Raw genomic sequence first — 25,183 nt, forward strand, 5'->3', positions numbered from 1 at the left:
GGGTTACTTTTTAAAGAGGCTAGAAATGCAGCTTTTCAAAACTGCTGTCCTCAAGGTTTGTATGAATCATGTGTGCAAGTCTTGGAGTACTGTGTATGCTGGGCAACGCTTGTTCTGTGGGCTTTCTTCATTGAAATGTTACACAGCATTGTCTTTTATATGAAAGTTTTGCAGATTTCTACTAGGGGTGTTTTTACTAAAATTCCATATAAATTTTGTATTTACGATCTTGCTGTAGTTTTCATTTTTTTCAGTGTATAGATGGCTCATCTGTTTAATTAACAACTGTAATACTGATCTTCTGATTAGTAATGGTTTGTGACTTGCTTCTGAAGATTCCTCAAACTTTATGAAACAAACCTTTATATTATCAAGCAGTTTCCTTTGTATACAAGTGGAAAAAATGTTTGGAAACACACCTAGATCTAGCCTTTGATGGTAATAACTGTGGACTGAGCAGTAAACTCTTGAAGGTATAAAATGCAGCTGGGCAAATGAAGACTGAGCAAAACAGTGCAACTGTGAACCCTTGATGGTTGTCACCTCTACATTGGGTTAGGTTTTTTGGCTAGTAATCTACTGTCTAAGCATGCAAACAGTGCTAGCACTCTCTGGGACTTGGAGGACAGCTGTACACATCTCCCTACTTACCTGTGGCATCCCTCCACCTTACGTGGGGTCAGGAAGGTACAGACCTAAATCATACTACTTCTGACAATTCTCAGGGAGCAGGTACTATTAAAGAAACAAGCCCTGGAGCTGGGTGTACTGGAGGGAGAAGTGGTGTTTTGTGGCTACCAGGAAATACTGCTTCAGCATATTTGGGTGATGTGAACGACAGGATCCAGTACGCAGTTGGATACGTCAGGTGAGTTTCCTGGGCTGCCTGTCTGCACAGAGCAGAACTGCTCTGTAGGTGGGGTTTGCAATTCCCTCTTTCTTTTCCGTTGCATTGATTTCCTGAGGTAAAGTCAGGAGGGTGGTGGTTGCTATGGAGCCAAAAATGATGCTGTGAACCTTCTTGTACATCTCCCCTGCATTGTTTTCCTCGTACCCAGTTATGTGGGTCCTCCTAGGATAACTGTTCCTCTGCTTGATGCTCCAGCCTCCCTGCACCCTGGCAGTCCCCAGACTTCCCAACTGACTTCCCAAAACAGATGTTCCTGGGAGCTTGTTAGGGCCACCTACTTGCTGTTCCTGGGTGAAAAAATGGTCTTCATTCATACAACGAAGCCATTGTCTTTGGCTCAGTCTCATGCTGAAGTCAGATGGCCGAAGAAAAATACTTCCTGTTGATTCTTCTGACTTGGAGGGGTCAAAATCGATTGGTTCAGCTCTGATTGACGAGATACTCACTGAAAACACTTCACTTTAGCGTTCGCAATTATAAAGGTGTGTTTTCTGACTTTATTTGCAGAACTTCAGGAATGTCCATGGAGAATTTGGAAGTTAAAACACAGCCATTTACCTATGTAAAAAGTTACTTGATAAAACAGCTTTCCACAGCACTCTTGAGAAACACTGTAGTAATCTCCGAGACATCGAAATATTTTAATTACATACTGGAGTTAACTTTTCCAGTTAATCTTTACTTCAGTTAACTCAAGTGAGAAAATCCCAGTTGACTCATTCCTCACCTATGGAGTTTTTGCTGCTTCACAAGAGATAACTGATGTTTCTCTGATCCTGCAGTAGGAACATGGTGATTCAGGCTAAAATTCTATGTAGTTCTTTTCCTCTCTCTGGCAAATAACATGTAAGGACAAGTGTGTAATGATATTTCTTAGAACACTTTTTTTTTGGCTTCTGATTGAATCACAGAGATACAACTTCCAGCTCAGAAAGTAATTTGCAGCCCTCTGTGGGTTTTTCATCCTGAATTTGTGATATCCCTTTTTTAACTTAAGTGCAAAAAGGTTCCTTTGCAGAGCCTGGTACAGCTGAGCTTCACTTATGTGATGCTGTTTTCCATTGGCAATTCACTAGTGACCAGCTCAAGGAACAACTGAGAAACAGCTGATACGAGAGAGGGTGTTACTGGTACACTTTTTTTCCCCTCTGCCATAATCACATCTGAACATGTCAATTGCACATTGACTTTTACCAGTGAGATTTGCCTTGGTTACCTGAGCAAACTCCTTGCTGTTAAATAAGATGCTATCCTTTTGCTCCAAGGTTAAAGTTAAGACAGCTGATGTCTCGTTAAACAGACAGGATGTCCCTCATCCAGAGAGGGAGCAGCCAGATAGATTCATTAAAATAAGGATCCAATTATTGGAAAGAAGCTGTGTTAGAGCTGGTCTGTGTGTCGCTGTCAGATGTGCTGGGGAGACATTTGCTGTGCCCTCCTAGGGACTACACTCATGCTACCAGTAAGAGGATACACGATTGTAGTTTAGCTACAGATTAAACTTTTTTGCTTAGTTTTGCTTCCTTTGTGCTGATACTGGCAGTTTCCTCCATGCCTCAGTTCATAAACTGGCCAGTGGTGGTAAGGGTTGTCCGGAGTAGAAGCAGCTCCAGCTCCTGGTGGGCTTCCGAGGGCTGTAACTTCCAAGGGCTGTAACTTCCCAGGGCGTGTTGCCTGGGCTACAAGAAGAAGTCACTGTGCTTTGGCACGTTTGGCATTTTCTTGGGGGACCTATAAAGGGTTGCATGTGAGCAATTTAGTGATGGGGAGGGGAGGAGAACTTTTAGTACAAGTGGCAAAAAATGACCAGTAAAGACAGGCTGGTATCATGTGAATATGATAAATGAACATAAATGGAGAGTGAAAGGTTAATGTGGGAAGTGCTATGAAGAGCTTAACTCTTTTTTTTAAGTGCATATAGATGTAAAAGTAGGGGGAAAGATCAGCAATGAAACAGTGTAGTTACCTTCAGCAATTTTGTGCAAATTTCCAACATGTTGCATTCATTAATGTTGAATTCAGTTGCACACGTTAAAATGTTTAGCTATCACGCAATGCTTACTTTCTCATGCTAAAAACAGCCATTTATCCTAGAGCATATGTGATGCAAACTGAATAAATGTAAGCAGATATATCCCCTGTTTTGTGCTGGGAGCACAGAGAAATGTCAATGTAAGCCAGTTTGCATTTAAATTATATGCAATTATAAATACCCGATGGTGGAATTGTATATTGATAATCATTTCCAGTAATTTCTCCCATGAATATTCTGACCAGCTATAAAAATGAACCCCCTAAGGGGCCCCATATGTTTTAAGCTAAGATGCTCTCATCTGGGAAAGCAGCTATTTCTAGCTGCAAATCTCTTCAGTGCCATCGTTCTCTTAAGATGATTTCTGAAACTGACCTTACAGTTGGCACCATCCTTCCTGCTCCAGTCCCTGAAATACTCCTCCACAGATGCTTGACAATCTCCTTTGAATCTTAAGTACTCTTCTCACTCTTTGCAGAATATTATGTTTCTAGTTGTTATTTATAAACCAACAGCAAGGATGATGGCTGTGGTTTTAACAGAGGTATATCTATATTTAACTCGATTTCTTCATCAATGCTGATGAATTTAGATAACGCCAAATAACTTAAAGTCCCAAATTTTTGAAAGAAGTAAGGCACGTATGTACTTCTGTTGCATTGCATTTCTTCATGTTTGTTCATCACGAGATTCCTCACAAATAACTGACAGTAAGCAAACAACAGGTTCTCTGGTTTGCTTGCACCGTAGACAGAAACAGAGGTGTGTGCTGGGCTTTGGTGACCGCAGTGCATGCTGCTTTGTTCCTGTGCTTGTTGCAAAGTTCTGCCGTGTTTTATACTGTGCTTTAGAGAGTATTTCCAAAAAAGGGACCAATTTCTGTATTCTCCCCCAAACCTGTTTTTTTATTTTTAAAAATAATTGTTAATAATACAAGTGTGCAGCAGGAAAACTGAGTTTTATATACACATGATATAACTGCAAGTTTTCCTTATCAAACAAATACTGTATACCTGTTGCAAACAAAGTATATATGTGGTATTTGTTAAATCCTAAATGAAAATTAAATCAAGAAATCTTAATGTTATATTTTGGATGAGTATCATCTCTAGTAAACCAATTTTATTTGAAGCTGGTGACTGCACATGACTTGATAGCATTCTAAGAATAGAGCTCTCTGGGTTGTGGAGGTGGAATTACCCTGAAAAACAGGAATTACTTGCCTGAGGGTATATTAAATGCCCTAGCTGGGTGACAGCTGCGTTTATGCAACTTGGCTCAAAATCTGGAGTTTTAATGGAAATAACTGGAAACATGCTTGTGTTAACTGTTGTTCTAAATGCCAGTCCAGGCTCAGACCTGCTTTTATAAATCAACTAAATCAGAATTTTGCTTTTTGAACATAAATGGTATCTTTTTTCAGTCTCCTGGATATTTTTGACGATAGTTATATACGAGAGATGGTACTTGCCTGTTACTGGAGTTTTAAGTCTTTTTCCATTACGTTCTAGGTTCACCTCCACCACATGAAATAAAATGTGGTGCTGAAGTCCAATATGACACAAGAAGTTGGTGTATATTTTTTGTGCATAGATAAGCAAGTCAAATCTTGATGAGATCTCACATTAATGATTTACAGACAGAAATACAAAGTTTAAAAGAGTGGAAAGTAGGAATAAAGTTATCCTGTGAGATCTGCAAACATGTCTGGAAAGCCAGTTTGTATTTCGGATTTTGAAGATTATGCTAAAAAATTTCTCCCCAAATCAGTGTATGATTATTACCGATCTGGAGCGGATGACCAGGAAACATTAGCAGATAATGTGGCAGCATTCTCAAGGTAGGAGGATAATTTCAGGTTGTAGAGTGCGTAAGTTCTGTGTTATTAGTAGATGTGGTGCAATATTCTTTGTGTCAACAAAACTTACTTTTTCTGAAACTTCTTTATTTTTAGCCAAATGACTCAAAATTCCTTTTCAGAACATCTGTCTCTCCCCTTTCTTTTCCTTTACCTAACATTTTCTATCAAAAAGCAGTACCAAAAATTCACTAGCATGATTTAACTTTACCCACATTTTGTTTCTTTTGTTTCAGGAAACAAACTTTCCAGGTGTAACAAATATTTCATAAGCTGATGAAAGTGTAGTTTCTACATTTTAAGCTATAATACAGGCAACGCATTCTTGTGTTATTGTACTTTTTAGGTCCCAAGTCAGTTTTAACACAACTGTACATCCTAAACTGAGTTACTTTTGTGGCCTTCCCTGGTAAGTCTGTGCAACACTGCTAAATTGCAGCTGCCTATCCCAGCGGTGTGCTCTGGAGCAAGCTCTGAAAGCCAGTGCTCAGTACTATGTGGCTGCTGTGTGACTGACTGTTCAGGAGATTTCCAACAAAAGGTCAGCACTTCACCATGAAATATTGTAAATGATAGGTACTATTGTAAACCAGTTTTGACTTGCAGACCATAGCTCTGGGCTCCTGTCATCAATACCTCAAATCACTCAACGTTTTGTCCCAGAAGTGCAAGGTCAGCACAGAGTAAAGCAACATTTCCTGTCAGATTCAGTGGAGGAGTGTCAAAACTCATGTCAAATCACTTTGTGTTATGTTGGCTCCCCATTCCCTGAATCTGTGCTGCAGCTCTGCTACCAGAGCATCATCTCTAGCAGAGCAGAAAGGAGAGAACGCAGCCAGCAGGCTGATCACCTCATCCTGGTTGAGCCCAGTCAAACTGTTTAAACTTGCAGGTGTTAACTTCCCTTTCCTTCTGTTACTGTCTTTTTTTGGTGTGGACATCTAACTCCCCTGCACTTGTCTTTTGCTAATCTCTTAAGGCTTTGTCTTTAATCCTGCTGTGTCTAACAAACCGTAACTATTTTTCCCAATTTATCTTCAGTTTTTCTCCCTCCCTACTTTGATTTTCTTTCACAAATGTCACACATCCTGGCAGCATGGCTAATAGTTTCTGCCTTGAGCTCAAACAAAAATGTCAAACCTGGATAGATGTTACAAGCTGCATTGTAGGAGAGGTTAGGATCACTCAACATTTTTTTTCTTTTAACATCAGACTAGGGTAGAAATTTAAAGTTGACACTAATGAAGAGTCATTGAGTGAGCTCAGTCTAATCTCAAGGGGTGTGGATGTTTCCATGCCTGTAGAGAAATTTACTGGGCTGGATTCTCATGTCCTTATGGGGTATGACTCAATTCACCTTCATCTCACAGCACCTGCCACTAGCTGGATTTCAAATCACCTTACAGTGGTGGTAACTATTGTTTGCTTTATGCCTTTGAAATGAAATATAAGCTAAGGGTTAGAGGAAGGACAGGTACTAGTTTCAGCGCTAACTTTTAGGCAGCTTGCTGAGTTGGGACCTGCACACTCAGGCAGAGCTGTGTGCCTGAAAGGAAACCAGCAGCACCAGGGGAATGAGCAGAGGGGCCACCAAGCTAACGCGTTCCCAGTGTCTGAAGTTGAGGAGATGCTGCAATGGAGCTCTCATCTCTTTCTGAGCCTATTGCAGTCTGTAATCTCCTGGGACATGAAAATGTTTTTTCAAAGAAAAAACATTGACAAAGGAAAGGGTTGTGTGGGAACACTTCTGGATTTCCGAATGAGTTAAAAAGGGAGCAGCAGTTTTGAAGGTGTAAGTCTTTTTAAATTCAGGCACATTTGGAGTTAAATAGTTGCCTGCAGCTTCTTGTATATCCAGAATTAAGTGATTTGTACAGACATATACAGAAAGCTTGTGGCAGAGCAGAGTATTAATGCTGTAGAGCAGCAATCCTGGTTACTGCTCCTGTTGCCTTTCCACAGGCTGTGAGGAATTCAACTAGAAATCTCATGCAACTTTCTTAAGATTCTAGAAAACTTGGTAATTCATTTGGTGGCATTTCAAAAATCAGCCCTAATGTTAGGGACATGCATAGAAAAGCTTTAGTGTGTCAGAAGAAAACCACTAACCTACTCTGTGACTGGTTATTCCAGACCTTCCATGTCTATGTAGAAGCCCCCAGTATAGACTGAAATCTTCTTGTGCTTGGTGCTGTTCATACACAAATAAAACGACTGCTCCAAGGAGCAAATAGAAGCAAGAAAGTGTGTAGTAATGCTTTTTTGTTGAATGTTTCCAGATGCTTTATACAGGTTATTTACCCTAATAAGAATAAAATAAAATGTTAAGAAAATCACATTCAGAAGAAGTGATCAGAGGTAATAAACTATAATAGTAGTGTGCTTTTTTTAACTACTGACTACTAGAGCTAATCATGGTTACACCATGAATCGTAGTTGGATCTAATCTGTTTGGAAACCAGCTAAGAAAAAATGAGAATGTCAACTTGCCATTTTGGTATTAGTGGGGCTAGATGTTAGTGGTGATATAAGAGCAGCTTTGCTCTGAAGTTGTTTCCCACTGCAGGAGCAGACTCCTCTCATACAGGCCTCCTTGCATCACCCTGGTCACCTGTTGGATTCACCTCTTTCCTGCAATCTTTCATTGTATTTTCAGCCTCCGGTTTTAGGCATTCAAAACTGCAGAGCTCACAGGGAGCCTGTGACTGAGGGTGGTATTAATTAGCAGTGCCTTGAACAGCCTGAGGGCATGTAAATTTGCCAGATCTTGGTGTGACTGAAATGCCCATGTACTGGCTTCCTCCTCCTCAGCAGTGAAGTTACAAATGGGGGTGGTTCTGGAGATGGAAGCTGTGTTTCTGTCTTTGCTCTCCCTTCGTTTGCCTGAGTATTAGATGATCCTATTCCAGCAGTTGCTCTAGACCATTTAAATGTCTTCCAAAAGGCAGTTAATAAAATCTAAATGACTGACAAATGGGATTTACTCTATTAAATCATCAAACAGAATTTACCAACAGCCAAAGAGAGATGGCACGGGCCAGAAATATTGAAGTCAAAACTATGCTTGTTACCTTCCCTTCATTTCATTTCCCCCCTCTCTCTCTGTATAGACCCAAGCACAGACAAGTGCAGTGACATGCTGAAGGCCACCTAGTAAAAAAGTGGGAGAGCTGGGATCAGAGTCCAAAACCCAGTCACTGTTGTAAGACATGCTGTCCACTGGTTTCTGATAACTGCAACGCTGGCACAGCTCTTCCTATAAGAAAGGGTAACATAACTGAAGTCATCTGCCAGATGGTCCTTCCCCTCTGTGAAGGTGAACCCTGAACCCTCCCTTCTTTAATGGGATGTTGGACCTCTGTGGAAGCATGTGGAGCATGGTGCTCCATGGGATGGATCTCAATAGCAACAGTGGTCCCTACTTGTAGCTGCTGAGGGACCCCATGTGACAGTGTATTTGTGTTTTCTTAGCATATGGGATGCTGTGGTTAATGATTTTAGGCCATGTGTAATGGCTTCCTTGCAGCACATCTAGAGATGTGAAACTTGGTATAAAGACTTGAGGTTATCTTAGATTTTAAGACTAACTTCAGCACGAGTGACTTTGAAAATCTTCATTTTTAATATGATGCTTCTCTGAGAGAAGCATGGTCTAACCATTATGGATGCAGGGCTGCTACTCACTCTGGATTCAGTCCCTGACTTGCATAGTCTTTGCCTTTGAGCATGTTATTGGTTATCTCCCTACTCCTGAGTGCAGATCATGGGTAAATATAAAGATGGACTTTACACTCACAAAGATCACAAAGTGTCAGATTACTTTGTGAAAGAAGTATAAAGCTTTGCTTCCAATGACCAGAGAAATCTCATTTTGATTTCTACTGTCAAAAGCTTAGTAAATACTGTTTCAGGACACAGGGGTCAGCCTGTTTAAAGATGTTTACAGTATTTAAATATTTATAGGTATCTGTATAAAAATTTGTATTTAAATGGAAAAGAAGAAGAAAACATGAAATTGAACCAAAAGCATGAATTCTTAGCCAGTATTTTTGTGATGCATTGTGCAAGATTGTTTAGGTGAGACAATGATAGAAGAGTTTCTATCTGAAAAAAAAATTAGTCAAATTTGTGAGCTCTTAATTTTTTTGGCAACTTAATGGTTGCATTTACAATGGAAATAGATTATTACTAAGGAGTGATCTAGCAAATGAATGGCTGTGTTGATAAATAATGCAATACCTTTGGAATGGCCTATGCAATTTTTGGAACTGCACAATTCATATCCATTTGATAAAATCAAATGGCCTGGCCTTTTTGACAGCACAGGAGCTTAAAGTAGTTTGGACTTGTAATTAGATACTGGAGTATAAAATGCCCCCAGAAGACCAAAGTTTAAGATGAAGTCAACACTAGGTACAGTCATTCTTCTCTAGCTTCCAGTTTATCTGAGATTTGACGTTGGATTGAAGAACTGGTGCTTGCATTTCAACATCAGCATTTTCCTGATAAGGCCAGATAATTTTTTATTCAGTTTTCAAATGAAGTGGAAATGGCACTTGCATAAGTGAGGCATTAAGGCCAGAGACAGTCATTTAGGGTGTCAGAGCATACATTATTCCCTATGGCATTTGACTTTATTCACCTTGCATTTCTTCTCCACCCCAAAACACCATGTGTCCTTCCAACACTGTGCTGTCTGGTGATTAAATTCACACTCAAGTTGTCAAGAAAGCAACAGGCCTGAATAAAGAATAGATTTTATGACAAGGCTTGGATGCCTTTGGCTTGATGGCTCTCAGGAAATCAATCTGAAATCACCTCTTTCAGCATTTTAATGAGGGTAGAAGTATGTGTGTTTAGGAATACATTTCTGATAATATGCTGTGACATGTTTTGCCACTGACTTCCCAGTGGCATTTGAAGATGATGCATTTTGTTGTCATGTACCAGGCGCTTGTTTATCAGTGACAGCACTGATGCATATTTTCTGTAAATGTACCATCATCTTGTAGCTAGGTATTAAGGGCATTGAAATGATTGGGCACATGCTTTTTTTGACCGATATTTAAATTAAAGCTGAGAATGTGATTGGGGTCAAACAACCATGTCAAGTTGCAGGGAGAGGAAAAGAAAGGAATGTTTGTAATAACAGGTTGGTTACATTTCTGCAATGTCTTTCACCTCAGATTCAGCGTGCTCTGAAAAGAATTGCTGTGTGGATTGTGAGACATCCTGGTAGAGAAAATGTATTTTCCTCAAGTAAAAGCAGCTGTTGCTTGGCCTTATGCAGCAATAGTACGTGCCCCTTGTGATGGGAAGTAGAAGCTGTAGGGGAGATTAAGGTTATCAAAGAGGGTTGGAGCTGGGATGGGGCCTTTGCCTGAACACTGCATCCTTTCCCAAGCACACTGCTAGCAATGCAGTGTGAAGGGATTATTTAGTATGAATTCAGAAGAGAAATGAGAACAGCTGCTTGAAAAATGTGCTACATTTTGAAAATTTCAGCAGTTTTTCAAAGCTGAAAGAGTCTGAAAAATGAGTGCTCTCCTCTTTATCTTACTCAACTGCAGGATAATTTACATTCTGAAATTTCTGAACCAGGAGGGAAAAGGGAAAGCCCATTAATCCCCCTTCACTTTCATCCTTCTTTCAAAACAGCTTTCAGCTGAAGTTGTCTGAACTGGGAGAGCTCACTACCTTCCCCAGTGCAGCACTTCCCAGCCACCAGCTGGGAAAAAAGATGCAGCAACTTACAATTAGTGATTATAGTATGCAAGTGTGGGCTTCGCTTAAAAAGGTGTGGGTGACAAGAAGATAAATTACAAATGTACAAGGTCTTCACAAAATATCTTGCAAATGCTTTTGCTCATAGAATTGCAGGAAGCACGTCTTGTGTGGCAGTCTAACAAATGCGTGCTCTAGTTACTGGGAAATAATGCTCTTGGTTTTTGCTTACTGCTGTTAAGGGTATATCCCTACGGCTTGTCCAAAAAATACCTAATTTCAGCTGTCTGGTAAACTCGCAGCTGAAAAAATCCACATTTGATAAAACCTGTTGCTGCTTTTGTAAAGAGCATAATACTAAGATGATGATCCCTTTGGTGTTGTTTGTGGGACCCAGTAAGTGCTCAGTTATGAGTATTGATTCGATGCTGGTCTAGAGCAGGTGACCTACTAAGATGCAAGGAGAGGAGAAGCCAGAAAAGCAATCAGGAGAAACATTATGTTTAAATTCTGGCGCTAATAAATCTGATGGCCCCAAAAGGCTTGTGGACAGAGTTATTTGATGGTACATAAAGGTGAGTGGGAAGGAGAACATTTATCACTGCTTATAACAGCATCATTTTTCTTGTATACACTGTTGGGGGGCGATAGGAGACTTTTGCTCTTTCTGCTTCTTTTCTGAGCTAGAAGAACTAAAGAAATTCTTGTTCTCCAGGACTGACACTTAAATGTGTGCTTTGAAATTGCAGTTGTTTGCACCAGGTAAAAAAATCCTACAGGTCAGGGACAGCTGAGAACTAGGTGGCTGGAAAAGCGTAAGATATTTCACATCCTTATGCTTTTGAGTTAGTCTGTAAAATTGAGCAAGATTATTAATGAATTTGTATTTGCTGGGAAAAGATGCCTTGGAGCTGGGAGAAAACCTTTGGAATGAAGATTAGGAAGAAAGGGAAAAAAGTCATGTTTTCTTTGTCCCACCCTCAGCCTGTCCTCCCCTAACAAATAACAATCTGCCACAAAAGCATGAAAACAAGTCTGAGGAGACATACTTACAGTGTGTGTCTTGGCATAGAATAATACAGATGACTCCCACAACTACATCTCTTCTTCCAAGCATCATAACCATCCTTCTCCTCCCTTGGGAGTGCTTTCAGGAGAACTAGCATGGCCCAGTGCTTTACGGCATAAGAAATTTGGATCTCATCCTGGCTATGTCTCAGGCTTTGTATGGAAATTTAAAATTGATCTTCCTATAAAATGAAAAGACTTTTTTATTTCTTTTCCTTTCTTTCTTCCTCCCTTCCCAACCACCCCCAACCTGCAGCTTAGTATGCAAGCTCAAGCTGACCGCTACTCAGAGTCAGAGCACGATCTTAAGATAACTGGCTCTGGTTGCTCTCTTCATGCTAATAATAATAGTATCCATCTCCCTCAGGCATTCTAGTGCTGAGCAGGTAGTCAGGTTCAGCAGTACTAGAGATTAAGCTTTTAATTATTTTCTTTAATTAAAATTCAATAGCAATCGTCTAAAAGTGCAGTCTTTCAGAGAGAAGGATGCATTAGTAAGACATTGATGCAGAGCCAATTACTGCTTGCAGAGAACATTTGGACCTTGCTCAGAGCACACCCCTGAGAGCCAGCACCTGCTAATGCACACCCTCTTGTGGCTTGTGCTAACAATGGCTGCACTGTGACGTTGTGTGGTTGATGAGAAAAAGTCCATTTTCACAGGTACCCCCATGAATGCAGCCATATTAACATAGGTTTGGATACTGCCAGCGGTGTCTAGTTGACCCTGTGACAGGGTTCATTGGCCTGTTGTGCCCTCATTTGGGAGCAGGAAGGAGGAGATAAATTTTTGTGTCCAAACGTGATGTCCAGCCTGACCACATATTCAGATGTGTTGTGTGTGTTTTAGTTCTCTCTACAGCTTCCATTGTACAGTTCAAGGAGAATGAAGCCTTGGGTTGGTGTGGTTTCTGGTGGATGCATTGGAAGCAAAGCAAGGTCAGGAACAGTTGAGCAGATTCAGGGTCAAGTCATTCAAGGACTAGATTGTAATTTAGTCTCTTGGGAAAGTAATTGTGCTACTTGGTCTTTTTCTGTACCAAATTACAGTGGCTGCATTTGGTCTTTTCCTGGAAATCTCAAATCTTTGCGGTATGATGGGCTGCTCCTGGGGCTGCAGTTACTTTTCAACTAAGCGTGTGATGCACAGCAGCCTGTGTCTGCTGGGGTTGGGGCTTCTCCAGGCCTAGCGGCTCTCAAGAGGTGCCAGCAAAGACGTAATGCAGAGAATGTTCGCACCCCTCTGAGCTGAGAAAAGCCAAGGCAGTGGTCCTGCTCACCTGTTTTCCACTGGAAGAAGTATGGCAGCTCTTTTTTCTCAATGCAGAGACCCAGAGCACAGGGACAAGAAGGGGCGAGAATGCTAGCCAGGCTAGTTTTATCCAAAAATCATGTATCCTTTGGCTCCCTGGCCCATCAGGCAAACAACTGAGGGAGCTGAGGGGGTGACTAATTTCTTCTGTTCCTGCACACCTTCTGTCATCCAGTTCTGTCCCAAGGTTTTCCGGGAAGCTGAGATTCACTAAATGTTCTTTTGCAGCTCCCATCTTTTCTTTCAAATGATACCAGCCAACAGTTTTCAAAGGATCTTTGCCTCTTTCACCCTCCATTGATTTTGGTCCTTTCTTGCCTGCTTCTTCCTCGCTTTGTATGTTTTGCAGGTTCTGTACAGCTCCAGGTCACACAATGTTCTGTTCCAACAATCCCCTACCTGGTGCCTTGTTGCAGCATCCTCCCCTCCATTTTACACCAGTTTTCTCCTGACAACAGGAAAATCTGCTCTTGTACATTAGGAACTATAATTCCAGTGATGCAGGTATTTTATTCTATTTATTTGTCAGATGGAAGCTGTACCCCCGGGTGCTCAGGGACGTGTCTGTAATGGACCTGTCGACTTCAGTCTTAGGGCAGAAAATCAGCATGCCTGTCTGCGTTGGAGCAACTGCTATGCAGCGCATGGCTCACGCTGATGGAGAGATGGCTACTGCTAGAGGTAAACCATGCAGCATCCCTGCAGTCCTCTTATCTCTGAATAAACAGAAAAATGGTGGGAAGGGAGCAGGTGGGCACCTGTTTCTGTGTCTTCAGAAGGAAAAGGTAGATGCCCAGGACATCAGTAAAGAAGGTGACTTTGATCTGGATCTCAGACTTAAGGCACACACAGGCTTTGCCCAAACATCTTCAACAGTGGTTGCAATCTGACATATCAGAATAGTAGTACTTAATCTTCAAAGGTGAAAATGGAGGGGAAAAAATTACTATTAGCTTTAGTCCATGTTACAACAAATACAGACTACAAATACAGATTAATGTGGAGAACTAGACACGGGAGACATGAAATGCAGCAGGTTGTGTGACCCAACTGGAAGAGGCCAAGGAGAGCATTTGATGTCCCTCTGTGGGTGAGCTGGAGCTATGTGATGGCTCCAGGAGTTGTCTTTTCAGCTCTCTGTCTGTTGTAACTGTTTTCTGTTAAAGATTGTGTCTTTCTGGATACTGGCAGAAATGTTTTTGTGATCTTCTGTAATACAAATACATCCCTATCTTTTTAGGGCTATGAGAGACTACAGTACTTAAATAATATGACTACATTATGTTAGTCCTGCAACTGCTGGCAGATTGTTTTTGTACTACTTTGGCAGCACCTTTTTAGGAAAGCCATTTGGTCTTGTTTTGGGAATGAATTGGTAGAAAAATCACTTTTGTTTTTTTTAAACAAATGGCAAATAAATAGATAAATAAAAGCTGCCTGTTTCTGGCTTGAATTTGCAAGCTTTGGATACTTTTTGCTTGGCTGAAGGGTCACCTGGTGCCAGAAATCTCCCCTTGGTGTCCTCCTTGCCCACTCCACCAGAGTATCTGTTATGGTGTGAGTGACTTGCTTTCTCCAAACTATGGATGTTTCACAGGCCTGCAGGAATCCTTAAAATCATTTGTCATCAAACTAAAAAATGAAAACATCTGTATATTTATACATTCTATAAATGTAAATGTGTATATATTTTCATGACAAGATATGCTTCCTTTCACAAGACTGTTTATGAACACCAGTGGTCATCCATGTCTTTGCCTCTAAAAATTCAGAAGCCCTTGCCTATCTCAAGACTTTTTGCTTCAAACATGGCATTTTCTTTAGGACATCCCAGGGAGCTAGCAAAACAAGGGCCCCTCCAAGCTAGATGATACACAAAGAGGTTGCTGATGTTGAGCCTGCAGCCTGTGTGAGAAATGGGGTATTAAACAGAATTCAGATGTGAAAATTTCTCACTCCTTAACCCAAGCTGCAGAATGAGACAATCTCAGAAGAGGCCACATGGTGTGTCTGCTGCATACAAAAAGCATCGGGGTGTGCATTTTAATGCTCCAATGCTGGTAGAACGGAAACAGTTACAAAACAGAAGTAGTCCTGTGCATAGATGAGCTATTTAACAGCAATTCCATGACCAATGCAGCAAATGCTAGTGTGAAGTGAGTCTGATTATATGGCCTGCAGTGACTGCTGGTCTTGATTCTTGTTAAAATGTAGCATTGCTGGGAGGTTCACTGTGATGAGCTGCAACACTTCAGTATTGTCATCCAAAGCCTTCAGCAAACACAGCCTTGTTGTAAGGTTTAGACTTTGCTCCTCAACAAGGAGCAATCTGAGTTGTCCTTTCTGTCAAAGGAGGCTTATTTTAATTTATAGTATATTTGGGGATGCCTTTTTTTTTGCTAAGAGATCTATTAAGAAGCCAGATAGTATGCGTATTGTATGTGCAGGCATGTTCCACACGATGGAGCTCGAAGACCTTAAACTAGTTGGAGAAGCAGCGTCCTGTCAGCTGCATTAGTGCTGTCCTGCCCTTTGGCAATGCTTGTGAATTATTTCTGGCCCAGGTTATGCTGGGAGGAAACTCTGAAGCATAATACTGTGAAGTGCAAACACATTAATGCAATGTTAAGAGTGAGATTAGAAATACACAAAACCCAAGATTTTTCTTAACAAAAATACCCACCAATACTATGGCCTGGCCACATTTTAAGTCATAAATCTATAACTGCATATAGAGTTGAGTGATAAAATAAGGCTAACTACTAGGACTGAGTTATGGTTGTGGTAGATAACTTAATTTTGGAATTTCCTGACTCTTTTGCACTTAGTTTCAAACTGTAACATGATTATTGCATTTAATATTCCTGGATTTTCAAGCTAGGGGAGAGCTTAGTGTACTGGCAATGGTCTGAATATGTGGTCAAATAAACAAGTCCTCGGGAGTTGATAAATTTTTCATCACTTTAAGGACAGTGTAATTAAAATCACACCCTCTGTGTTGCATTAGCATATGTTGTAGAAAAAAGTCCTCAGTTTTGTGCTCTGTTAGAGGTGGAGCAGGGCATTCAATGCCAAGCTTTTGGTTTGACCTTATAAGATGACAGGGATTAGCTGTAAAGTACACGTTTGGCTTAAAGCTTCCCTTAAATTTGGGACATTTGGGATCAAGGATTTTGTTGCATCCAACTTCTCTTAAACTTAGTGATACCTCAGAAATACAAGTGGCCAGGCTGTTGGTTGCTTTAAATCCACTTTTGTTTCAGCTGCACTGGTTTATGCAAGTCAAGAAAGTCTGATCCATAGTCTCGTGGCTTTTTTGAAAGCACTATGTACTTGTAAGCTTGAATATACACCTCAGGTGTATAGGAAACAATGCATGCAGCTCTTGTGACAGCCCTTCCAAAGCACAGCGTGGTCTGAGCCTTGTCCCCTCCTGGCTTGAGCAGCTGTAGGACCAGACATTATGCATACGGACTCTCACTGGGGGGCACAGCAGCTGCCCAGACGAGCGCCCACAGTGCACGTGTGTGCGTGTGCCTGGGCAGGTGCCATAAGAAATGTAGCTGCCGGGTTGGGATTGAACCTCAGGAGATGATCTTGGATTCGCGTCATCTTCACCTACAGAACAGGGTGGTGCAGGTAGAAATAGCAACTTTTTTTTCCCTGTTTTTGTATTTCATCAGCAATGTCTAGTCCTACCACTGACTTCCCTTAAGCAACAGCATTGTGCTTTGATCTGCTCTGCTCTTCCAGCGTGTTTGCCTGCAGGCTGCTGCATAAATGTCCTCTCTGGGGAGAAGGGCATCGATATCATGCTGTCTCTCATTAGGTAAAACTTCCTTTGCAGATCCCTTGCTTCAGGCAGGAGTTGTGTTTTGGGGAGTTGCTGTTTCTCCTTGAGGGAGGCTCCTCCACAAATGACCACACTGGTGTAAAGGAGCATGTGTCTGACTTAAAATAGGTCAAAGTCTGGCCACTTGCCTTAAACACACCTTCATCAACAATTCGGTTTCATTAGTAAAGGTTATTTTTGGGGAAAAAAAGTTGAATTGTGATATTAAAATTTCCTGACGGTAGGCAATTGAACACAATGTTTGTAAGTTACTCCAAAAGTTAACTCCACTCTGAACAGTATAAGCTGTAATTACGGTCAAAACTTGTATAGCTTCAAATTCCAGAGGTTGGATTTTGTTATAATTGTTAGCTAGACTTTATATATATATATAGTCCATACAGGCTGCAATAAGTTTGCTCGTCAGTTTTCTTTGACATATCTAAAAGGACATGGAGTCCTTCCTTATTAAGTGCTTTCTCATACTTTAAACAATTTCATGGACCTTGGCAGAAGTTATTCCTTTTTTTTTTTTTTTTTTTTCAGGGCTTGCTTCAAGTATATTCCCTAGTATTTTTGTTGTAGTTCATCTGTGGCAATTTTCCAAATACAGGATTTTCCTTTTCAGTAGAAACTGAAAAATTGGGAGGAAAATTGTTTTGGATTAACTGAAATGTTTAATTTGATCCAAAAGGCAATGTTTTATTTCACTTTCCTACTCGCTAATGCTTTTAACCATAGCTCACTTTTGAAACAAAAGTGTTAGCTCAGAAGAAAACATTTCCATTTTGAAAATATCAATGCGTGACATTTTGACTTTGGTGAATTTTTCTTGTCCTTCCCACTCCAATTTCAGCTTCTTTAAAAAATATTTGCCAAATTCAATGAATAATCTTAACCACCATTAAAGAGCAAAGGGCTGTTCTCTAAACACTTTTCAGCAGAATTTTTCCTATTTTTTCCCATTTGTCCATTGGAATATTCACTGTTCCTCAATGCAAAGACATTCATTTCCATCCTGACTTCATGATGTGCTTGCAAACCAAAGTGATCCCCATGTTGTCTTCTGTCTGTACTCACCCATGAGTACATGTACTCACCACGAGTACAGTAGCACTCATGGTCCTGTAAATAGGACCCACCTTTAAGTACACTGAAACAAAATCTTGTGCATTATCCAGCTGCTTAGCAAGAAATAGCAATTTTTTGAAATCTCAGTTGATCATGAACAGATATATAGCATTATTTTATCAAGATTTCTATTGTTATATAGTGATGCTAATTGCATAATGCTGTCTTAATGCTTACTGACTGATTACCTAATATTCTATTGTTTTAGCCCATAAGTGGTATTGCAGTACCTGACTTCTCTTAGATTTACTGAAAATCGGGCTGAACAGTTTGATTGTTTTCTTGGCCAGATCTTTCAAAAATGTTGAATGGTAGTTGTTTAGGTCTGATTTTAAGTTTACTCTGCGATTGCTCTCAAACAGCTTTCTGAGTTACTGCTGACTCAAGAAGGATTTCACCATCACCTGTGATGCATCTGCAGAGTCCGCTTTGCCAAATGGAGAAGAGGAATACTGGCTGAAAAGCTTTTTTCCCACCTGTTTACTTACTGTTAGCTCTATCATTTTCACCTAGAATGGGATCAATACCTTTGTTCCCTTGGCTCTTAACAGGCTTCTAAAATGCTTTTTGTTTCTTTAATGCTGCTGAAGATCTGAGTTCAGGTTCCTTGTGCTCATCTGATGTTCCCATGACTGAGCAAAGGATTTTGTGATCTGCTGTTTTTTGTGCTCAGCCCCACGGTGACAACAGCAGGACTTTGCACCCATCTCTAACCTGCTACTTATATGATCTAATAAAATAAATTTCAGGGCATGGCTACTCCACAGAGTCATTGAAAGGAAAATATTCATGTGGGACAACATGGGACCTGACCCTGACTCCCCCCAGAGATGTGTATGGCCAGGGGACTTTCTGGTGCAACTCTATACAGGTGCTCTGGCATGACAGCCCTTCAGACCTGGCAGAGTGTTTTCCTTCTGCCTTCCTGCCCAGCTGACAAAATGTTGTGTCAACAAATTGTAGGCTCAACTTGCACAGAGAGTTTTGAAAGGGGTAAGTGAGGTAAGTCTGGGCAGGGGATTTCTCAGCCAAGTGTGTTTCGTCAAGAGAGCAATGTTAAGTACTTTAAACAACTCTGTTTCTTAGGAGATGCAACTCAAAGAACATAGCTACTTCTCTTGAGAAATACCACTGTGCCAAAAGGACACCATATTGATCCCAAACTTATCCTTTGGCCCCGAACATGGGGACAGTGGATTCAGGGAAAAATGACCACAGTGGGGCTTTTTGGCTGATGTGCTTCTGAGATGCCCCTAAAAGGCAAACAACGGGAACTTGCAGAGCAAGAGAAAAACAGCGAGATTTACCATTTCCATACAAGGAAGGTAACCCTGACAAAACACAAAAGGTTAAACTGGGATCTTCTCCAGCGCTTTCCACTGAGGTATGTTGCCTCTGGGTTGCCCACAGGAATAAACTCCATACCTCTTCCATATCAGTTAATGTAGTGATACCCCATCAGAGTTAGAAAGGAGACATGGTTTAAAGATGAAAAAAGGGCTGAGAAACATTATTATAGAATCACAGAATGGTTTGGGTTGGAAGCGACCTTAAAGACCATCTAGTTCCAAGCCCCCTGTTGTGGGCAGGGACACTTTACACTAGACCAGGTTGCCCAAAGCCCCATCCAACCTGGCCTTGAATGCTTCCAGGGATGGGGCATCCACAACTTCCATGGGCCACCTGTTCCAGTGTCCCACCATTATTGCTCTGTTCTCCTGAGGACTTCACAAGTAGGTCCTGTCCCATTGTCAACCTTGATTTGTTGCTACGTAAAATAGTTCAGTTGAATTCCCCGAGAAAGGAGACAGTCCTGTTTGGTTTGGGTTTATCTTTCTTAATGAAAATAAGTGTCCTTGTGTCTCAGTTCAGGTGTGTCCAGAGGCTCAGGGCAGGTGGCAATGGGGCTGAGGCACCTGTGCCCATGCAAAGCAGCTGTGGAGCAAAGTCTGTGGAGGTCCTCTTTCTTAAGCACCCCATCATATCCCAATTAGAGGTGCATCTGGCCTTGAACTAAGGTGGAGTACAAAGAACTTAAAGCTTTATCATCCTGATCTTGACAACTCCCCCTAGCCTCCTGTGTGTGCCTAATGCCATGCTTTCTGCTCTGTCACTGACCTCAGTGGGAACCTGCGGTGCGTACAAAGGTAAATGTATGCTTTGGGCAATGCTTAGGATTTGGGTTTAAAAGATGACCTTAAAAAAAAAAAAAAAAAAGGCGATCTGAAATGGCATGAGGAAAGGCTGGTTTAAAAAAATCTGATGTTTAAACTCTGGCAAATGTCACATGTTGCTGCAAGTTTCCCGTGGGAATATGGATCTAGGACTGACTTGTAACAGTAAATTTAAGTATTCGCAGCACCCCTAAATTGAAATGTAAAATATAGTTGTTAGAGGAAATGAACTGCTTCTGTTTTCTTCAACTGCAGTTATGTATGTAAGAAGAAGTACATTTTGGCAAATCCTGATTTCAGGTAGGGAAAAAACTGGCAATACTTTGAGACTATGTATCATATTTTTGAAAGCCTACAAAATTGTCAAAACCTTAAAAATGATCAAGGTACAAACGTAGGTCAACTAAAACTGAAACCCGGAATCTCCAAAACTTTGAAAAATTTTGTGTGCATAGACTTTGAATTTGACCATGAAAAATCACAGAATCATTCAGGTTGGAAGAGAACTCCAAGATCACCTAGTCCAATCTCTGGCCTAACACTAACAAGTCCTCCACTAAACCATATCAATAAGCTCTACCTAAACGTCTTTTAAAGATCTTCAGGGATGTCCAAAATATATGTGTTGAGCTGGTGCTTTACCAGAGAGTGGTTAACTTTAAAAGTAGAATGAGGGAGGAATTCTGTGAGTACACTCTTATGAAAACTCCATAACCTAATTTGGGATAGTTGAACTTTGATTTTTATCAAAAATCTAATCTTAAATAAGATGACAGTGTTACCTTCACTTTTGCCACATATCCAGGTAAGTTGAAAGGATATGGTATTTTGTGTTTAAAATCTTCTATTCATTGAATATACTGTGTGGTTTCTATTTCCATTTCTGCTTTTGCAATTTTTCCTGTGTCCTTAGGGCTGTATATGTTCAGAATAAAAGTAAGAATAGAAATAAATGGATACCTAAAGACAAATTGAACCATAACATTTACATTTTTCCCTTATCTGATCTGAGAGTTTTGCAATTGCTGGGTTAGTAACCCCTCCCTCTCATTCATGAACTCGTATTTGACAGAGCAAAAAGAATGCTGCTCCTTTGTTTCTTAGCATCACTTAATGGACTTGATTGAGTAAATCACTTATAATGGGATTTGTGACAAACCACCACAGCTGATCTGAGCAGGATTTTAGGCATTCAGTGGGTTCTTCAGAAGAAACTTATTTCTAGGTACTTAATCTGTGAGAGGGGACTATTTCCAGTAATTTTAAAGAGACTAATCAAAACCCTCCACATTGTAGCCCTTTGGTTCTTTGCTAGGTCTGTGCATGTTCCACCATGGAAGCTTGTGCTCTCCAGCACAGCCCCTCTAAGATGTGCAGAAGGATTATTTTTTTTGTTAGTTACTAGTGTGAGCTAGGCCTGGAATTTTAGACCTTCTAACTATTTCACTTTACTGACTTCAAATGGAGTCTAGGAGACTATCCCATTTGCACGTGCTTGTATTTGTTCAGATACATCAATCTTAATAAATTAGGCAACAGATGCATTTCCAACCTGATTTACAACGGAATACTATAAAACAATTGACCTGTGAAGATTATTCAGCAAAGACTTCAACAGTTTGACCCACTTAGCCTTTTGATTAAGTTGCAGTCTGATCCCAAATGATTGGGGAAGAAAATACAACGCAAATCAGTGGTTTCTAATGCACCTTTTCTTGGGTAGGCAGAGGGAGAAAAACACTACCTTACCTCAATTCCTGTTAGGACAGCGCAGATGCATCTGTATCGGTTCGTGTTATATGCTGTCTTTTGTGATGTATACCTTTTTTCTGTTTGGAAGCAGAAGGTGAATTTAAGTGGGCAGCACTTTCTGAAGCTTGTTAGATGTTTCTTTAGGCTGCTTCTTAAAATCTGTTGTTTCAGCAGTTTACAGCTCTTCATGAGGTAGCAAAACCTGGAAGACATGGGAAGGCATGGATATTTTCACTGACTGAAAGCTGCCTTGTGGCTGTATCCAATTTGTTTGAAAAAGCTGTTCATAAGCTTCAACTCTGAGACTTGTAATCCCTATTTAATAAAATGCTGTCATAAAGACCACTTTTTAATGCCTTCACGGGCTGGAGATGAGGTTTTGAAACAGAGGTCCATTTACATTTAAAAAAAAAAAAGTATTGCGGTAGACCAAGAAAAATAGGCTTTATATAATATTTGAGTTTTACAGTATGATTTCCTTTATTTTACATTGTGATAGATTACTTCTAAAAGAATAAGTCATATATTCATAAAAATGTAGTTGTATGAGGTTAGCTGGTTTGCAGTGCAGCCCAGTTTGGAAATCACCCTGTGGAGGTAGCTGGCACAGAGCCTTGAGCTGCTTGACCCCATCTGGGATTGTTTGGTGATGTTTGACCATGGGGCTGCCCACACCTCAGGAGTGATTTCACTGTACAGTTATTGAAGGTGAAGGAGGAAAGTGCAAATAACATTTCGTATGAACTCCCATCCCTTTGGCCTCTGCGGAGATTTTTGGACATCACTTGTCTGGTGTACCTGCACATCTTCTTTTTCTCCTTTAGGGACTCCTGGATGGCAACTGCCACTTGGGATGTTTCTCTCACTTTCAGCAAGACCAGATTTTTATTTTTAGTTTTATTACTTTTCCAGAAGAGTGAAGCTTTATGTGCAGGATCAGGTGATGGATGTTGAGGCCCACTCCTTTAGGTCATGAGATAGGATGCAAAGATGTCAGAGGAAACACTAGTGGAGGTTCCCCCTCAAATCTTTAAATGCCCACCAAAAAAGCCTGTAGAGGCATTGAATCTAAACATCATGTTGGCTCTGATCTCTGGGTGACAGTGTTCATAACATTAGCTTTGTAGTCTTAGTTTACCACCACTCTTCTGAAGGTTTGGAGCTAGATAGGAGCCCTGTTCAAAGATTAGTTGGAACAAACTCATCTTTCAGTTTTTCAGTTGGAGAAAATGTGATTAGCTACCTAATCTGTTATCGGCTGAGACGTACTACAGCACACTTTTTCTTAAGTCTGTTAACATTTGTACTGTGTACCTACATACACTTATCCAACTTGCACTGTTTTACAAGCAAATACTTCACAAATTGATTTTTTGTCCATTTGCATGAAACGGTGAATGAATAGCAGAATGATGTTTTAACATTTCAGCATAATACGATATCAGAAAACAATCTAAAAATGCAGACAGGGAGGAAATAAAATTCTTTCATGCATTGCATGCAAGAAACTGAAATGTTCCCCTGTGAAACTGACCATCCTTACAGCTCAGTATTAACTCATATGAGAGGGACGATGCACTTTAGCTGGTGCTTTTGGCTTACATCTGTGGGAAGTTCTTCTGTGGAAAATAAGAAGCCCTCAACCTTGAGGCCAGTAGCTTCCTTTTTATAATCAACAAGAGCTATAAAAACAGCAACACTTGCTAGACAAGAGATCTTGGACAAAATAGGGATCACATCTATGTAATATGGTTGCCTGCTGGACTGTGTCCTTTCTCTCTTCTGTTATTATACACTGAAATACTCTGTAGGGATGAAAACAGGCACTTGCTCAGAAAAGTCCTAGGAGACGCCTTTATTAAAAGTGTGCTTAATGCTAGCAAACATCTTGGGGGTGGGAGAAAGTCAAAAGGCTATGATAAAAACTTGGAAAAGTAGCAAGTGCTCGAGGGTGCACATGTGGCAATGGCGAGGAGGACTAAAGAGCAATGTTGACAATGATAGTCCTAAAATGCCAATCTGCAGCAATGTGGCAGCATTCCAAAAACTGGAAATATGAAATGATTTTTTTTGGATCATTTAAGACTATGTGTATGCGAGTATGTCCTTAAATGTGTGCTAAAATTTCTTGACGAGTGTTAGCCAGACTCTAGGGGCTTACAGACAGCCTCCCCATAGGCTGAAGAATTAGTAATGTGGGATTAGGCTTATTCTGATTATAATGTCTTTTATTTCCAGTATTGGAACAGGAATCATCCCAAACATGCACACAGCAGTTGCCAGAAATTGGCCAATGAACACAGAGAATAAGCCAGAGAGCTCTCGCAGCAGCCCATTGCTGTTAGTAACTGCTAACTATTAACATAGCATTCACTGAAAGACTAGCAGCACATTCACACTGGAGAAAGGCAGTGTGAAATCACATGCACTGACACTCTCTCATGAGCCAAGTGCTCCTGTTTAGAGGAGCCTCTGTGTTTTGAGGCAGTCTTGAACATGACCTTGTGTTCCTCTAGCCTGCCAGGCCACGGGGACAGGGATGATGCTGAGCTCCTGGGCGACCTCCTCCATTGAAGAAGTTGCTGAAGCAGCTCCTGACAGCCTTCGCTGGCTGCAGCTTTATGTGTACAAGGACCGGGAGGTTACCAAATCCCTAGTGAAGCGTGCGGAGAGAGCAGGTTACAAAGGGATCTTTGTGACGGTGGACACGCCGTTTCTCGGAAGGCGCATTGATGATGTGCGAAACAAGTTCCAGCTTCCTCCCCACCTCAGGTAGGTGCCTGCTGGTGGGATGTGGGATGAGCATATGAGTTGGTACACTGTACAGACCCTGACTAATACTTGCTGAAGTGCTGGCACAGTGGTAGCAACCAAAGATTGGCTGGAAGGGTGAAGAATGAATGGGATGTGCAGGACTTGGGTTTGCAAAATGGAGCTAAAAATCTTGCCAGAATCTTGTACTTACAAGGTCCTGATACTGTCCACAGTATCATGACATATTTTAAGAGTACTGTGTTTGCCCTTACTCAGAATCTGGAAATGAAAACAAAATTGAAATTAAAAAGAAAAAATATATATATTTTGAAGCAGATTAGTATTGATTTGAGTTCTGAGTGAAAGTTAGTTTTGAATATTATTAATGTATCTGAAGTGCTCTTCCAATGTCTTCTCTGTTGTGTTATGCTATGTATGTACCATATGTAATATGAACATACCAAGAAATACAAAATCACATCCCAAGGTTCTTCATTTTCATAATACTCATTTCAAAGGTAAACCATGGGACTGCACAATAAATCTGATTGTTCACCTTGGAGACACAAAGCTCCAGAACATGGGGTGTCAGATCCCCCCCTACATGCCAGTCCTTGAAGCTAATATATGAGATAG

At 40.8% G+C, this 25,183-nt stretch overlaps 1 protein-coding gene and 1 long non-coding RNA gene across 10 annotated transcripts in view; one reads left to right on the top strand and one right to left on the bottom strand.

The window, feature by feature from the left end:
* LOC121067319 overlaps positions 1-25,183 on the bottom strand; it is a 66,038-nt gene that overhangs the window by 19,615 nt on the left and 21,240 nt on the right. The window contains exons 3-6 of one of the 6 annotated variants that reach the window (XR_005818233.1): positions 24,759-24,826; positions 21,791-21,995; positions 15,381-15,500; positions 13,340-13,790 (exon numbers count right to left, since the gene is read on the bottom strand). This is a non-coding gene — a long non-coding RNA (uncharacterized LOC121067319). The other 5 variants (XR_005818234.1, XR_005818231.1, XR_005818232.1 and 2 more) reach the window with 5 other exon arrangements.
* The window catches only part of HAO1 (hydroxyacid oxidase 1), a 41,778-nt gene continuing 21,240 nt past the window's right edge, over positions 4,646-25,183 (top strand). The window contains exons 1-3 of one of the 4 annotated variants that reach the window (XM_040551672.1): positions 4,646-4,782; positions 13,434-13,585; positions 24,310-24,565. In XM_040551672.1, coding sequence (XP_040407606.1) covers positions 4,646-4,782; positions 13,434-13,585; positions 24,310-24,565 — 545 coding nt within the window. Of the gene's footprint in view, positions 4,783-11,249; positions 12,532-13,433; positions 13,586-24,309; positions 24,566-25,183 lie in introns of those variants that run through there. The other 3 variants (XM_040551670.1, XM_040551669.1, XM_040551671.1) reach the window with 3 other exon arrangements.

The sequence above is a fragment of the Cygnus olor genome, chromosome 3, assembly GCF_009769625.2.
Source record: "Cygnus olor isolate bCygOlo1 chromosome 3, bCygOlo1.pri.v2, whole genome shotgun sequence".
Taxonomy (NCBI): domain Eukaryota; kingdom Metazoa; phylum Chordata; class Aves; order Anseriformes; family Anatidae; genus Cygnus; species Cygnus olor.